We start from the raw sequence: 17,373 nt of genomic DNA on the forward strand, positions 1-17,373 counted from the left end.
GCAATATCAAAGGCTTTTGGTTTAGGTGCTAGAGTGGGTAAAATACACACAAGAAAAAATAAAGTTTTTTTACAAGGCTTGTTGTATGAAAACGTAAAATCTTCTTTATTTACAAAACAGCAATTAATGTTTTGGTCCCAAGAGCAGGCGTCCTTCATCCCTGAAAAGAACCTAGATAAACGCTCTCACGGACTAAAGGCGGGTAGTTATTTTGTAAATAATGTGTGTGTTTGTGAGCTTGTGTGTAAAAATATCTCTAGTCCAGATATTGTAAAGATTAGTAACCTACCCAATGTAAGTTTCTTTGCGTAAATCCCTTTATTCTAGGAAAGTACTATAATTGATGTCATCACGACCAACTAAATCCATACGGCTGTAATAGTTGTATGTTGTGTTTATGTATTTCATTACGATCTGCAATGTGTTTGGTGCTTTCTTATTTCAAAGGAGGAGAAATGTTAGAACAGAGGTTTAGATGTACTAAGGAAGTTTTACTTTACTGAGAGGGTGGTAGATAAGTGGAACAGCCTCCCATCAGAGGCGGTAGAGGTTAAAACAGTGAGGGAATTTAAACATGCATGGGAGAGACATAGAGACCAAGGACTGATTAAGATCCGAGGAAAAATGGAGCGACTAGATGGGCCAATTGGTTCTTATCTGCCGTATGTTCTATGAAACATAGTTATTATGATGCCTTTCCTAACGATTTAAAAAGAGATAAGTATCTAAAGTGAAATGAGATGAGGGAAGATAATATACCGTATATTAGCTAAAAAAATTAAAATAAACTATTGTGAGCGAATAGTTTGTAAATACAGAAGTAAAACTAGAATATTCAATTTATTGTTTTTAGTTTTTCGTAAATGGTTTAGCAACATAAAATCTGTTTTTAAGGATGGATTTTACAATGTCTGAATTCTCTCCCTCCAAAAGGGGTGTCAGGTTAATGTGCGGCACGCGCCTGGCAGTGAAATAGTTAAGTGGATGTCCCTGCCAAAGACGTAGTGGGTGCCTGGAATGCAGAGCGGCTGGGAGCCAAGGGGGCTGAGTCGAGTCTCAAGGTGGCCACGGGGAATGCCCAAAGGTAAGAGGTGGACCTCGGCGGGGCAGATAAAGGGAGGAGAGGAGTTCCTGGGGCAGCATTTGTGCTGAGGAGGCGAGAAGACGCGGCTCGGACGGAGGGCAGTTACTGTACGGTGTACTGGGACGGTGCAAGGACAGGGCGTCAGAGAGGTAAAAGCGGAGGGGAGGGCGACTCTGTAAAGTGTGTGGATGAAGGAGAGAAGATACAGTTACAGGAATATAATATGTGTATCAGAGAGGTGAGATAAGGACAGGGGGGGCTTTTGTCTGTTATATAGGGGAGTCAAGAAGCTCTGCAGCATCATTCATCAAGAATCAATACCACCTCTACCTGAGAGTCAGATCTCCTCTCCTGTGCTCTACACCTACTTGCTATGAAAATAGCCCTTCTTTCCCAGGTAAGGGACTGAGCTAATGGACACCTGGGGCTACCCATCCTGGGGATCCAACTCCTATAAGCTTTTACCTTCCTATTGCAACTCAGCTAAGCGTTATATGCTAAGGTGCCACTGCAACCCCTATCACGCCTAGCCGTCTACAGCAGCTAGCCTGCACGATCCATAAGATCGTCTTTGTGTAATATCTGGTCGTTTGTGCTCTATGCTTATACTTACATTTTAGCACCTGTCTCAGGTGGGTCACCCATCTGTCATTGAAGGTGGCGGTAATTCCACTCCTGGTGTAGATCGCAGGGACGTGTCATTCGATCCGCTCCACGGACATCGACTTTACGAAGACTTTTCTATTAGTGGGTTACTGAAGCTGTATAATTATTCTATGCTTATTCTTCCATTGATAATAACGTTGGGGGGTCCAGTAGTCTGTATGAAGTATATTCACTTATGTAGCACACGTTCAGCTAACTGTAGTGTTAACCCCTTTCATTGCCAGAAACCATTGGCAGACAAGCGGGGAAAATGAACATGGAAAAAATACCCCCATGCCTCTTTCAATTAAATATAAAATGTGATTTTTTTATTACATTTATCTTTTAAGCAGAATTATGAAATATTCTCCATTTATTTTCGCCTGGGTCCACTTCTGAGAATAAGGGTTTCTAACTGGTGGCATACTGGGGCATACTGGGGCATACTGTATATTTTGTATAGTTTGTCTGTGAAACATTAACTTATTTAGGCTTTATCCTGTAATTATTCACTTATTAGATTGATTTTAAATAAACACCTTTTGATCATAACTATAAGGAGCCTTTCTGGATTAAAGCTCTAAATGCGATGCAATCCCTGATAAAAACCAATGGAATGCTTATGTTCGGATTTTTACAATTATATCTGTGCTAATCAATGCCCAGCTAAACCCAATATGTTTGCTATTTGGAATAAAAAATGTGCGCTGTACCTAATGTTGAATTTTTTCCCCCCCTGCAGTAACTTAGTGATCATAGATTTTAAAGATGACGGAGTTTTGGTTAATTTCTGTTCCGGGGGATAAAACCAACCTAACTGCCCTGGAAAGGATGAATACGGTGACTTCCAAAGCCAACCTGTCCAGCAATGCAAAATTTGTCATCCCTGAACTCAAGGTAATTTGAGGATTTCTGTACTTTCTTAGATTTTTAAACCATGTAAGAATTACAAATAAACCCTCGTGAGGATTTTCTGCTATAATTTGGGGGCGGAAGGGTAGAATAGTCCACCCTCCCCAATATCACTCATGAGATGGTCAACTAGAAGCACCTCCAATCCCCAGGTTACATGGTATCATTGGCCAAGGAGCTCAGATGCCATGACCTCTAGACCAATTTGAAGGTCAGGCTTTCTCATCGCCCCCGTTACACGTGCTGACATGTTCCATACATGAGCTAAGATTTAGTACCAGATCAGAATCCTGTTGGAACAATAAGATTCCATGAAGTTTATCATCATTACTATTATTGTTATTATATTTTATTTATATAGCTCCAACAATTTATGCGCAGTTCTCACAATATATTTATTCAAGGGGTATGACAAGTCTAGAATTGACAGCCTAAGACAAACCGATACATTGGGTGGAGAGAGCCCGGCTCCCGAGCTTATCTCATTGTAGCTCTTCATCCTAGCTTACCATAGTCATAGATTTTTGCTGCTCCCTGGCATGCAATGAGTTAATAGGTAGGGCGCAACTACATTTCATATGTAATCTGTTAATGGCTGGTTTCACGTTTGCCCTTTTTGCTTTGTGCAAGTCAGATACCTTCACACGTTGGTGTCCCTGTTTTGGGTCTACCTTTGTCAACGTAAACACTCTCATCGGATTCAGATGTAGGAACCATTTGGAAGTCCTCCGTGTCCATTAATGAAAATAATAGAGCCATATTTTAGATTTTGGTTCTGATCACACATGCTTTAGGTAGCTGAGAATCCATCATTTTATTATTATGCTAAGTAGCATTACCGGATTAGCTTTCATGGCCCCATTTTATCCCACGTGGACAGGTCATCCCATGACTTTATAAGAACCAGATGTAGTAATCACTTACAAACTGCGTTTTCTTCCCCGGCCGTGTCTCGAGCGTGTGTCCTTCATGAGGACATTTGGTGTTGACATCACAAAGTAAAATAAACCGGTTTGTGCTGATCGGAGCAGGAGATCACCTTGGTTTTCTTGATTTAAAAACCCCAGAAAAATATCTTCCTCCATTAAAATAAAAATAAAAGCCTGTTTCATCTGGTTAACTACTAAACCGTGGACTTCACTGCGCTCTTTAATTGTCATCAATGAACCCATCAAAAACAATGCCGCCTTTTACACTGAATGAAGATCAGATTGTAAACGGAGGTTAGGTTTTTGTGTTACGACATGATCTTCTACGTATATTTTTACCTGAAACAGACAACAAATGCAACGACTTTGAAAAGTCGTCGAAAACTTTCCTGGATTTCTTGAGATATTTACAACGGGTGCGTCTTTTGAAATTATTTTCAAAACAAAAGGAACGACCTTTAACTATTTTCACATCCTTTCCTTTGCATTTCCTTCTTAGTACACAAAAAACAATTAAAAATCGTTGAAGAGCGACTTTTTGTCATTTTGCGAAAGTTTACGCACCCCTTATATCTGAAAGTTTGTTAAGTTGCGCATTAAGATAACAGTTCCGTTTTTCGTTTGCAGGTCGGAACTCTGGACGCCCTGATCGGTCTGTCTGACGAGTTGGGGAAACTTGATGTTTTTGCTGAAAGGTAAAACGTGCTTTTTTTGTTTACTGTACACGAAACGGCAGCCGCTGTTGTTGTGCGATACACACTATTCCTGATGAAACCAAACTCAGACCCGACTCGCTCTGGATTGTAGGATAGGTCGGAACGGTTGGGTTTGGTTAGAGCCGTGTTTGCTCCGGTGTAACGCAGACTGACCACATGCATATTTATTGCGTAATATAAACCCAGAGTTCTCGGTTTCCATCCGTAACTGCATTGTAAAAAAAAAAACAAAATCGATCATTCTGATGGAAGATAAACATAATTTTTTTTCCATATAAACATCATTTTTTTAGGGAGACAGAGGCACATTCCAAATCTACACCCCCAGCCCTGTAGGATGCCTATTTTATAGATGGCACCAATAAATGCGATGCTATGGCAACCATTTTCTTAGGCAATGTAAAATACAGTACTCCGTGGCACTCGCAGAAAAAAAAACCTTATTTTATTCACACAAAAACAATAGAAACATCAATAAAGCACAGAATATAAAAGATGATTACTAATATGTGTTACTATTTGCTTGTCTGTCATTTTTACATCGGATTTAAAGTTGACATGAACACATTTCTCCGTTAAAAAAGGGACATTTATGATAAATAATAAATATTATCCTTACGGCTACCCAGGGATCACAGTTGGCCTGTTATTATTCATTGTCTATAAGTGCCTCTGGAGAAATAAATCCTGTAGTCTCCAAGCAATACTTTTGGCGACTACTAGTGATGTAACTAGTGATGTAAGTAGTGATGTAACTAGTGATGTAACTAGTGATGTAATTGCGAGAGGCCTAGAGTCTTTGTGTGTTTAATACTGTTGTTATTATTATCTTTAATTTATATATAGTATTTATACAGTATATCCACTAGATATTATATGTATAGTTTCTATGCAGCACCCTATTGAACGACCAATGGCTGAATGCAACATCCAATCAAATCTCTGGCATGATTTTGGGGTAAAAATGGATGGAAGCGGCCCACATTGTGGTCTATGTCTATAGAACTATGGAAGGTTCTCAATGTAATTGTGAAGTGTTGTAAGTCGAGGAACAGGTAGTGGTGTCGGGGGTCCTTTTCCCAGCAGGGCTGCTTTTCAGCTCACATTGCGGGGTTAATACAGTGACCGTTCCGATTTTATCAGAGACGGCCTGATTATTCTGGTGTTAGTTAGAATGACCCAGTGTGTCTTTCTGATATAGGGTATGAGGTGAATTAGCGTGAGTATAGATAGGCCTCAGCTTACATCGGCTCAACTTACATCGGTTAATACTGTGTTATAGACCGAATCTGCAGTTACATCATGAATGTAAGAATGTTAAGCAAATAAATAGTTACACATGCAAATCAGACAACTATATATATATATATATATATATATATACAGTTATATGTATACAGTTATATCATTATATATTTCAAATACTGAAGTAAAGCTGTTTAGAATATTATGTTAAAAATATTTTTTGGGGGTTTTCATGGTAACGCCTTGCTTTGTGATTGTGGCCGTTTTTTTGAAGCGATAAATACACTTCTTATATAAAAATGTTTTGGAAAAGTCAGTATATAGTATAACTGCAGCCTCTGTGTTGTTCCATAACAGCTCATTCGCTCTGTTATTAGATACACAAAAACTGAGGGTCACAGCCTGTTAAACAAGACGTCGAGAACTTGTCTGCTCCGGCCCCATCCTGGATTAGACGGGCTATTTCAGACCGTGTTTCCATCTTGTTTTATTTATTTATACCGGGCGGTCTCGGAGTGCTTTTCCATGTCACCCTCAGACAGTGAGGTATTTTTAGTGTTTTTTTTATGTTTCTCTTTGGTTCCCAATAAAATGGAATCCATGACTAGTACACAGCTTCTGGGCTAGGGACGCACAATTCCCATGTTTCTGAGCAACGCATGTAAAGTGCTGCCGCCCTTCAGTATGTGAGGCGTATGACCTGGAGTACGTGGCCCTGCAAGAGTTTGGTTTCCCTGATCCCTGCATCTCTTAGCCATTTATTTTCTGCTCTTTACGTTTCACAATACGAGACCCCGGCAAATAAATGTTATCGGAATGTTCTGCACTTTAATCGGAAGATTGAGGAGGGACTTAGAACTGGACCTTCTATCCTGGGAACCATCGTTTCCACCTCAGAGTGCCAACGGACGAGGGCCCGCTTTTTGCAGTATCTCTCTAGGATGTGATTTTGATATTTTATTTTATTTATTTATTTGATTATTATATTTTTATATATTTTTATATTATTATATTTTGATATTTTGATATTTGATATTTGAATGACCATTTGAAGTGGGACTTACCAGGATTAATCATCCTGAGATGAAGCTATAACTTAAGCTTCGAAGGTTTCCCATGAAATGTGCCATCTAAGACCTCCCTGGGTCCCTGTCCCTCCCGAGGTGACATGTAATTACATTCCTCATTTACAAGGTTTCCAGGTAATCTAATGAATATCAGGAAAGTACTGTACAGGATTCATGTATAATATTGCATAATATTACTCTTCTGTCTGTTATACGTCTCCGCATTTCTCGTCTTGCAGCGTAATTAAGAAGATCGCTCAGTACATAGGAGAAGTCATGGATGACTCTGCAGACAAAGCCCAGGAGAACCTTCTGGCTAATGGAGGTACGTTCCTCAGAAGCTCTGTGACCATGTCTCGTGATCAAGCCATGCTAAGTGAATCCAGCGTGGCGTCACGTGTCTTGGTTCTTCCTACTTTGCCACATGTCTAGAAAAGCCAATGCCGCGTGGCATTGTGCAGTTTCTTGGTTGCCGATGATCACCCAGATTTTTGGGGAAATATATACATTTTTGTGTCTCTAATTTGTGCCATATATATATACAGTATATATACAAAGCAATTGATGGTTTCTGTTATGTCCAAAAGCTACATCATTGTGCAGCTGCATTATCAATGGGCACCGGATATCCCCATTTTTCACCTTTGGTTACTATTTTAGTGTCTGTGGGTCCCAAAACAGTATATTTTATAGAAACTACAATTGTTTCAAAACAGAAAAAAACACAATATTAAAAAAAAAAAAAAAACTTTTAATGTACCGGTATTACTAGTAATATAAGCTTGTTGGAGTTCATCTTTAAAATGTCAGCTTTTTTTATCCTTACTAATTAACATATGCTGTTTTTTGGTGGGTTAAAATAACCCTTATTTTTTGTCTAGATTGTAAGCTTGCGAGCAGGGCCCGCTTTACTTAATGTAATGATTCGTCTTAGTCTGTCAGTTCTAGTTTTTTCAGACCCCCTGAGTATTCGTATGATAAGGAGCGCCGCGTAAATAGTTTGCACTCTATAAATAAAAGATTGGATAATAATGATTGTCTTCGACTGGTTCGGTTGACAATGTATTGGCTCCCCCAGTCTGCTTTTTGCAGCAGCTTCTAAAGCTCTGATGTCTTCATGTTATATCGTAGCAGACATTCAAGAAATATTATTCAAAAAATGGAAAACTTTTGCTAGATTCAAATAAAGTCAAGCTTGTATGACCTTGCAGAAGTGAGCATTTCATTTCACATCTGTAAGCTTCTTAACGGGTCTTTTTCCAGGGAAGAAGAAGAAAGTGAAATACAATGAAAGTATGTAACGTTTTCTGTAGTTTGCTGTGTTTTTGATATTTTTTTTTTTTAGCACGGACTCTCCTGGTTCCAGCTTCACGAGAGACATCTGGTTGTAAGGATACAGTGATCAGGTTACGATGGAATTCTGATGTAATGGCCTCGTAGCCGGGTCACGATATCCGTATGACTCAGATAACAACGCTGTTCTGTATTCCCATTCTTGTCTTTCCTTTGTAACGACTTTGCATGTTCCATGACCAAGACATCTACCTATCTGAAGGCTCCTGGTTTGCATAGTTTACATCCGGGTTCTTTACATAGAATACAAGAAAACCCTCAATCTGCGTGTGAGCTTTTTAAATTGGAACACAGTGGGCAGCCAATGAAAGATAAGTAGGGCAGATATAATGTCTTCTATTGGATGAACACTGTTCTCGCAATCTGTCTGTCTAACAAACCAGATTCTGTAATGCCCCCAGATGTTTGCATGTACCCTGCCAAATACCCTGAGATGGGGGATAGGTCTTGCATGCAATGACATGGATGTATTCTGACATGGTGTTGGTAAATACCCAAATCCTTCCAACAAAGAAATTACTCCACCAAGACCTGCTGCTTATTTTCTTTAAGAATGATGAATTGCATTACGTATGAGTATCCGTAATCCATTATTGTATAAAATGTGTATGTACGGTTGGGTACATTAATATTTGGATAGTGACAGAGTTTTGGTCTGATTGCTACCTCAATGGATGTGAAGCGAAGCAATCAAGATAGTTGGAGTGCAGACGCTCCGCTTTAATTTGAGGGTAATTACATCCAAATTGAGTAAATAGTTTAGGAATTACAGCAATTGTTATATGTAGCCCCTGCTTTTAAAGGGTCCACAAGTAATTGGACAAGCTACCTTGTGGCCAGGTGTGGGTTGTTCCCTCATTATTTAATTAACAATTAACCAGTTAAAAGGTCAGATGTTGATTACACGTGTGGAATTTGCATTTGGAAGCTGTTGCTGCAAACTCTGAGGTCCAAAAGAGCCGCCAATGGTAAAGTAAACACAAGCCATCATTAGGCTGAAGAACAAAAGAAATCCACCAGAGAGATAGCCGAGATATCAGGAGTGACTAAATCAATAATTTGGAACATTTGGAATAATTAAGGAACGCACGGGTGAGCTCATCCACACCAAAAGGCCGGGATGACCACAGAAGACAACTGTAGTGGATGTTCTGTCTTCATTTCACTTGCTGAAGACAAAACTGAAGGCAGAAAGATCCACAAACAAGACGGCTGCCTTAAAAGCCTCTGAAACCTCTATGGAGGAAGCCCTGATTTTGATGATATCCTTGGGTTCCAGAGTTCTGGCAGTCATTAACTGCAAAGGATTTTCAACCAAGTATTAAGAATTATCATTTTGTTTATGATTTTTAGTTTGTCCAATTACTTTTGACCATGAGGGGTATGAAATCGCTGTAACACGATTCAGATATATTTTTTAAACAATTTGAATAAAGGCTGAAAGTCTGCACATCTTGATTGTTTCATTTCAAGTGCATTGTGGTGGCCTTATCAAAAATAATGAACATTGTGTCACTGTCCAAATATTTATGGACCTGACAGTATATTCACCAATGTTTAATGAGCTAATGTCTGGCTCATTTGCTCCGAGCCTTACTTACCTATTGTTATGTGATGCACTGCTTGTTATGTCTTGCATGCCCATTGTACACTGCTACAGAATATGATGGCACTATATAAATCAATTAATAATAATAAAGAACATTTAACGGTAACTATATTTAGAATCTTAGGATACAGAATATTCTAAAAATATTACGTAAACAGTTTTTTTCCCCATTACTAAAATAACACTTTTTTTGTTTAGGAATTTCCTTCTTATTTAAAAAAAAATATGATGAATATTTATAGAATTGTTTTGTTCTTGCAGTTCACATTTCATAGAGTAATGTATAATTCATGTAGTATTTAACAATTCCAGTCTTATGTGTGTGACATAGCTACTGATGGCTTAACTAAAAGCTTCTTAATGTATAGCTGCTAGGCTAGCACGCGTATCACTTATAGGAGTATAGGAGACGGGTCCATAGCTCACTCATAGTATGTCCTTCATCACATAAAGGGCTCACTTCAGTGAGCCTTCTAAATCTTAATAGGTGTTAATTGTGGTTGAATATGCATGTTTTGGGACCTACATGTCTAAGCTCATGCGGCAACAACCAAACAAAGCTAATAGAAAGCAATAAGAAGCAATGTATTCTGGTGGCAGACAGGTCTAAAGACATTTGAATGTGTTTGAATCAGTAATGGTTTTATAGATTATGATTTATGACTAGAAAATGATCATTGCTCAATTACAACAACTACATGAAGAATGTCCAGTTGAACTTCTTACTACAAATGTGACAACTTTAAGTGTCTGAAGAAGTTTATGTTGCTCACACATTCAGATGGCAGCAATTTCATTGGACTCATCCCCTCAGTTCATCTTGCATGCAGTGGTGTATTCTGGCCTAGACAGACCATGCGTTGGCCAAGGGCAGCAGATCCAAGAGGGTGGCAGCCTTCTTGTGCTGATTGGAAGGGTTTAAAGGAACCTGGGGAATTCTATTTATGAACTGATTATATCATATTTGGTTATGAGCGTAATGTCCTCATATAGTTGTTTCCTGTGTCTGTTCATTTTACAGAATATGTGAGTAATGTATCAAGAAATTAATTAATTAACCAGTCATACCAGTGACCTGTATTGCTGTCTACCATTCTCTCGCGTCCTTGTGCGTGAGTCTCCCTCTAGTGGCTGGGCAGTGTGCTTGTTTTTGTTCTGTGATCAATGCAGCTAATTGATCTATTTTGTTTTTTCCAGTTGACCTCATCAGCTACTTGTCACGTTTTGAGTGGGACATGGCAAAGTATCCTGTGAAGCAGCCACTGAAGAATATAACAGAAGCACTTTCCAAGGTACCATTATATCTTATAATATAATATGGTATGTATGGCTATTCTCAAGGAGGGGCAGAAGGAAGTGCTTGTCCCTTCTCTTGAACTTTTAACAGCAGTACCCCTGCTTGTCCATTTCATGTTATTACGTTATGAGGTAAGACTATTGAAAGAACACTTAAATGATGTTTGATTATAAGGGAAGGGTCAACAAGTGGACACAATAGAGCTCTTCTGGCTGTATCCGCTGATGGTGGCTCTGATACCTTCCTTGAGTTTTTCCGTTGGTGGTGTGGATTATATATATATATATATATATATATATATATATATATATATATATATATACATATATATATAAATATATGCAATTTTTTAACTCCTATATAAATCTTTTCATTTCAGCAAATGACACAGATAGACACTGATCTGAAATCAAGGGCTGTCACATATAACAGCATCAAAGGGAATCTGCAGAGCCTGGAGAGAAAGACTGTGTATGTATAGTTTTATGTGAGAGTTTGTTCTAAAACCATTTAGGTGAAAACCAAGGAACCAGTTATATACTTATAGCAACTTCCCATGGTCCTTCACCAGGAAACTGGAGCACAGGTCCCCCTACTAGAAGGACCACCTAGCTGGTGGTGGGGTCTGCCTACAGTTTCTTTCCTATGTTTGTAACGGTATAAGAGAAATGGGCACTAGAGGAATTGCTTGCCTACAAAACCTCACGGCCAGCTCTGCTGGAGAACATGTGATATCACCATACCTGGGAACTCCCTGCGTTTGACCTGGAGCCTCCAGGTGAAGCACTGTGTCCCTGGGACTCCACGTCACTTACCCCTCCCAGACCATTTAAGGCTCATTTAGGCTAATCCCACCTCATTCATTGTTAGTCCTGCCTCCACATGTAGCTAACCCCACCCCATGCATACATAGCCCTGCCCCCTCACAAAGCCACTCCCCCAGTAGTAGGAGAGCTCCAGGTAGCATACCTGGAAAAATTCTCAGGTGTGCACATAACGCATCACTCATGTGAAACACAAAACATCCAAACATACCGCTACACAGGACATTCCCCAGGGCAGATGGGGCACAAGCCTAGTTAACATGACTATCTGGCCAACATGGCAGTAGTCAGCTTGAAATCGCTTATGCGATTATGCACAATGAATAATTATAAGATTATAAAATGATTTCACTGGTGTTTCAGGGGCAACCTCTTGACAAGGACCTTGGCTGACATCGTTAATAAAGAAGACTTTGTTTTGAACTCAGAATATCTCATTACTCTTCTGGTAGTCATTCCAAAGTAAGTAGCAACGTTCTTTTATTATTTCAAGCACAATGGCCGCTCTAGACTTGTTGACAACATGTAATTCTGCCCCGTGTCTTAAGATGTAACACGTTATGATGATTGTATTATTTTGCAGGTCATGTTATGCTGTTTGGCAAAAGACATATGAGTCCCTATCAGACATGGTCGTGCCACGCTCCACCAAGTAAGCTGAATTAGTTAAAATGTATCCATATATCTACATTATAGCTTTTTATTGTTACAAGGTTATAACGTATCTAAACAGAAATAAAAGTGCAAAAAATAGCAAATATATATATATATATATCCATCTCTCATGTCCCATATTCCATATTTATAGCTTGTCTGCTATTTCTTCATGGATGTCACAACGCTACCTGAAACTTAACCTTTCGAAAGCTGAGCTCACCATCTTAGCTGCTAGAACTTCCCTGTCACTGATACAACCCGCACACTACCTCTCACCCTTTCTGTTTCTTATGTTTGTCACCCCATTCCCTCCAGATTGTAAGCTTGCGAGACGAGCCTCTCTACTTAATGTATCGGTTTGTCTTAGTCTGTCAATTCTCATCTTGTCATACCCCTTGAATATATGTATTGTATTAAGCGCTGCGTAAACTGTTGGCGCTATATAAATAAAAGATAATAATATATAAATATATATTTTATCTGGGTAGGATGTTCTTCTCATTCACGTTTTGTTTCTGTGCAGGTTGATTGCCGAGGATAGTGAAGGAGGTTTGTTTACAGTGACTTTGTTCAGAAAAGTCATTGACGATTTTAAATCCAAGGCGAGAGAAAATAAGTAAGATTTTCTTTATGGTTATCAATAAAATCCATTAATTGTCATAGTAATGTCGTATTGCGCAGTTGTTATTTGGTTGAGGATAGTAATATTTCTTGCTTTACTCTTCTGTTTAAGATTCATAGTACGGGAATTTTTTTTCAATGAGAGAGAACTGCAGTCCGAAAAAGATGAAATCATTAAACTGGCAGCAGACAAGAAACAGCAGTATGTAAGTGTCGGCTATTGCTGATTTCAATCGGCCGCCCTCTGTTCTGGTTTTGCTCACGAAGAGTCAATTTCTATGTCGGGCATCAATTGCATCATGGCCTGTATATTTTTCCCCAGCGTATCCCCAGAGCTCAACCTCTCTTGGACTTTATAGGAGGGATGGAGCAGGTGCTAGCTGTACACGGAGCAGGGCTTGCCACCATGGGGGTTCAACCTTGATGGGGGTTCAGCAGGTGTGGGTGGGCAGGGCCAAACTGGGGATGATAAATGGCGGTAGATAACTGGAACAGCCTCTATCTAGCGATACCCCAGTGCCTGATCCTTTGTAACACCAGCTTGCGACGTTGTCACTAAGCTCACATGCCCTCACCTTTAACATTTAAAATTTACAGGCTTGTGCATTTGCATGGCGTATATACTCGCTTTGCAAGTGTTAGCATGTGACTTCCATCTCCTCGGTTGAGGGGTTAAATACGTCAACTTTTAATTAACACTGAGAAATAGCAAATACCAAGTGTAAAAATAAACATAGAAATACTACTGCAGTTTCCCCCTAATCATCAGTTGTAGGCGAGGTGAAACGCTTTGTCTCACCAACTTAACTCTACAGAAAAAAAGTCCTGGGTAGTTAATAGGTAAAACATCAGATACATTTGTCCCACAGCTCAGTGGGTTTTATTTATAAGGGAGGCTTGGGGCAAAATATTAAAATTTATATTTTCACCATAGCAACCAATGGAATAGTCCAATCAGTAGGAATATTCCAGTGTTTACTATGTTGATAAGACGTCGTGGCTTTGGATCATAGCCTTTGTTATGTGCATTATATTATTTGTATAATCTATATATTTTTTTATTGACTGTATTGTTAATTGCGTCACTTTTTCAAAGTAATGTATTTAACCTTTTAGGGACCACTGCTTCGATGGTTAAAAGTAAACTTCAGTGAAGCCTTTATCGCCTGGATTCATATAAAAGCCTTGCGTGTCTTTGTGGAATCTGTCTTAAGGTGAGATAAGGAAATCAAATTATACTACTTTAGCATTAATTTAGTACTAATTATGATATAGTTTAACCAAATCTATTAAAATGAATGTGATGGAGTCACCAGCATCCTATTGGCTGTTACAAACACTTGGCTCTAGAATATACGGTATATGAGGCATCAGGATTCTAACTTGGAAACTATCTTAAAGGTACGGGCTGCCAGTAAACTTTCAAGCAGTGGTTCTGCAGCCCAATAAGAAATCAATGAAGAGATTACGAGATGTCTTAAATGCCATCTTCAGGCACCTGGATGAAGCAGCAGCGGCCAACATGAAGGATGTGAGTATCAGACCTAAAAAGGCCAACCTACTACATTTAATAAAATAGAATATATAATAGCTTATAGATGGAGAGATACTGTACAAGGCTCATGATAGGATTTCAAGAAAAAAAGTTACAAAACAAATATAAACATAAATGACTTATCTCATTGGCCGTTGGATTGAGGATTTATGTGAGCTCTATGGTGGCTGCTTGGTTCTACAACTCGTCGTTGTAATGAAGCCCCTTCCTACTCTATGTTTTCCGCTGGAGTCTGTAGGGTTGCCGAGTTGACCCAGCCGAATGGAATGGTGTAATGTGAGATGCCCCTAGGCACAGAGACCCTGGGGCAACATCTGCTGAAACATGTCAAAAGGCTGTGAATGAGGGACATAGGTATACAATGTTCATGGTATAAAAGGACACGGTTGAAACATAGATGGACCAAAGCTTTGCTTTGGATTGTCTGTACCCACCATAAAGCAATACTATAAACAGACCCCTAATCTGTCTAATAAGAGATATAGTCCTGAAAATCACAGTAAAGCTGTATTAACCACCACACTGTACGAAGGCTTCCTAAATCAAAGCCAGCCACTACATAAACATTGTGACATTAATAACATTTTTCTTATCTCCGTAGGTCGGCATGGATATTCCCGGTTTACAGCTGAGCAATCAAGAATATTATCCCTATGTCTGTTTTAAGATCGACCTCGCCAATATAGACTTCAATTAATTGTATTTACGAGTGTGTTAGGGAAATAGTGATATATAGTAACCCATATGACCTGATATCATAATCGTTCACCGGTAAACAACAATGTTGCTCTGATACAAGTGGGTTCTGCCTTTTAGTGGACAGGTGTCGCTATCGACAGGTGAGCTCGGTTGCAGTGACACGATGAGCATTGCCATTCTTAAATCACAGACCTATCAAGTCATTTATTCCCGTTCAGAAAACCCACTATTCACTTAAACTGAACACAGAGGTTACGCGGAAGAAATGCGGAACGCACGGCTGCCTTAGTCTTTTACAAAGAAAATGTGTAACTACAACAGTATTTATTATTTGTAAATTATGTGGATTTCCTTTGTGTCTGACAATTTCTGGAATGAAATTAAAATCAAAGCTTGTACAAAATTGGAGCGTTAAACTTAGTTATGCTCACACACACCATATCATAGTATATACACTATATGGACAAAAGTATTGGGACATTCCACAAACCAGGACTTTGATGACATCACATTCTAAATTATTGGAACTCTTTATCCATAGAATCAGCAGAGCTTTGGTGACTTTTATACATCATGCACCTCAGCACTCGGCATATCTCATATTTTCAGGAAGACACATAACTCAAATTTGTAGAGAATTTTCATGTTGAAAACAGATAATTGTGTCCCTAAATAAATCTCAATAAAAAGTAGTTTATTAAATAGTTATAATATAACATATAGTTAGAAGAGATAACAATCGGGGCCCTTCCCTAATTTAGTACTGGCAAGCGAGCTGTCCTATTAATCCCTAAATAAAACGGAAGCTAAAAAAAAAAAAAAAGCGGTGAATTCTCCCTGGACAACGCAATATATCCACCGATCACCCTCACTCAAAGCTAATACTCAGGTCCCAATCGGGAACTCACGAGGAGAAGAACTACCTACAACCACCACTAATTATCCATCAAACATACCAGCTATCCAATGAGCCCTGTGGGTAAGTGTGGAGCGTACTAAAAACAAACGCCCGACACATTTTACCCCGATGAAGTCTGACCGGTGAAACAAAGGTGAAGACTTCCCTCCATGACAATAGCGTATACGAATGGCCATCAACAAAATGAATGAAGGATTACATGAATGAAGACACCATGACTCCGAAGTTGTAAAACAATCTACGTCTGAATAAACGCTAATGAATGCTAGGCCGATACTTAAATAAACAGTCAATGTACAAGTGGCTGAGAGACCAAAGGGAGAGTATTATGTATAAAAATTGTGGAATAAATCAAATCGTTAAAAAATCTATATAATGTATAGGATTCCAAAACTGACAAAAATTAGCCATTCTGGTGGAGATATCACAATGCATGTTGAAAGGCTAATAAATAAAAAAAAAAAAGTATTAAAAGGGCACCAAGTGTGCAAATTATACTTAGTATTCCAAGAAGTCACGGTTTACTAAAAAAATATATAATATACCGGTAGGCTAGGTTTCCACTTGGGTTTTTGTCCTGCGTTTTTTTCTTGATGAAAAGCGCCAGGAAAAACGCCAAGAAAACTGCCACTGCATTTACCTGCGTTTTGGCGTTTTTTCTGGCGTTTTAGCCTTTCTGTGGAAATTGCTTTTTTGACCTTAGGCAGTTTTTCCAGCCTTTACAAGTTAGAAGTTTCACCCAGCTAAAAGGGATTAGGATAAATGGCAAGTATCTGCCCCCTCCTGATGTCATTTACTTGGTAGAGTTCTACTTAAACGCCCCGGCGGACCCTTTTGTCTCTTTTCTGTGGTTTGTAAGGCAAGCTTTATTCCGAATGTCTGCTCCTCTAGGAAGATTGGCCCCAAATGATGGTGCAAATTGTTTGCTGTTGCTTTTGGCACGCAGGATCCGGTCGCGTATGTTTGTTTGTAATGGCATGTTTGTTCCAAATGGTGTAAAATTCAATATGAACCAGTCCAGGACTTTGTTTTGTGTGAAACTGTTTGTTTTCAGCCTATTTCTCGTAGGACACACAGATACTGGGTCCATCCTCTGCATTGTAATTGTGGAAAAAATAAAAAAACACCAAGACAATAAACCCACATGGCTTTTTCATGGCGTTTTTTCTCTCCCATGGACTTCTATTGAAGAAAAACGCCATGATTTCCTTGCAAAAAACGCCAGAGTGTCAACATGCTGC

At 39.1% G+C, this 17,373-nt stretch overlaps 1 protein-coding gene across 1 annotated transcript; it reads left to right on the top strand.

Annotated features, from left to right (window-relative positions):
- Positions 1 to 1,159: 1,159 nt before the first annotated feature.
- Positions 1,160 to 15,593, top strand: ATP6V1C2 (ATPase H+ transporting V1 subunit C2). The gene is made up of 13 exons (XM_053459207.1): positions 1,160 to 1,233; positions 2,472 to 2,626; positions 4,198 to 4,265; positions 6,838 to 6,923; positions 10,758 to 10,852; positions 11,237 to 11,328; positions 12,045 to 12,143; positions 12,265 to 12,333; positions 12,862 to 12,954; positions 13,072 to 13,165; positions 14,076 to 14,173; positions 14,361 to 14,490; positions 15,116 to 15,593. Exons 2-13 carry the CDS (start codon positions 2,498 to 2,500, stop codon positions 15,209 to 15,211), a joined length of 1,149 nt encoding a protein of 382 aa, XP_053315182.1. The 5' UTR covers positions 1,160 to 1,233; positions 2,472 to 2,497; the 3' UTR covers positions 15,212 to 15,593.
- The last annotated feature ends 1,780 nt before the right edge of the window (positions 15,594 to 17,373 follow it).

This window comes from Spea bombifrons, chromosome 3, assembly GCF_027358695.1.
Source record: "Spea bombifrons isolate aSpeBom1 chromosome 3, aSpeBom1.2.pri, whole genome shotgun sequence".
NCBI lineage: Eukaryota > Metazoa > Chordata > Amphibia > Anura > Pelobatidae > Spea > Spea bombifrons.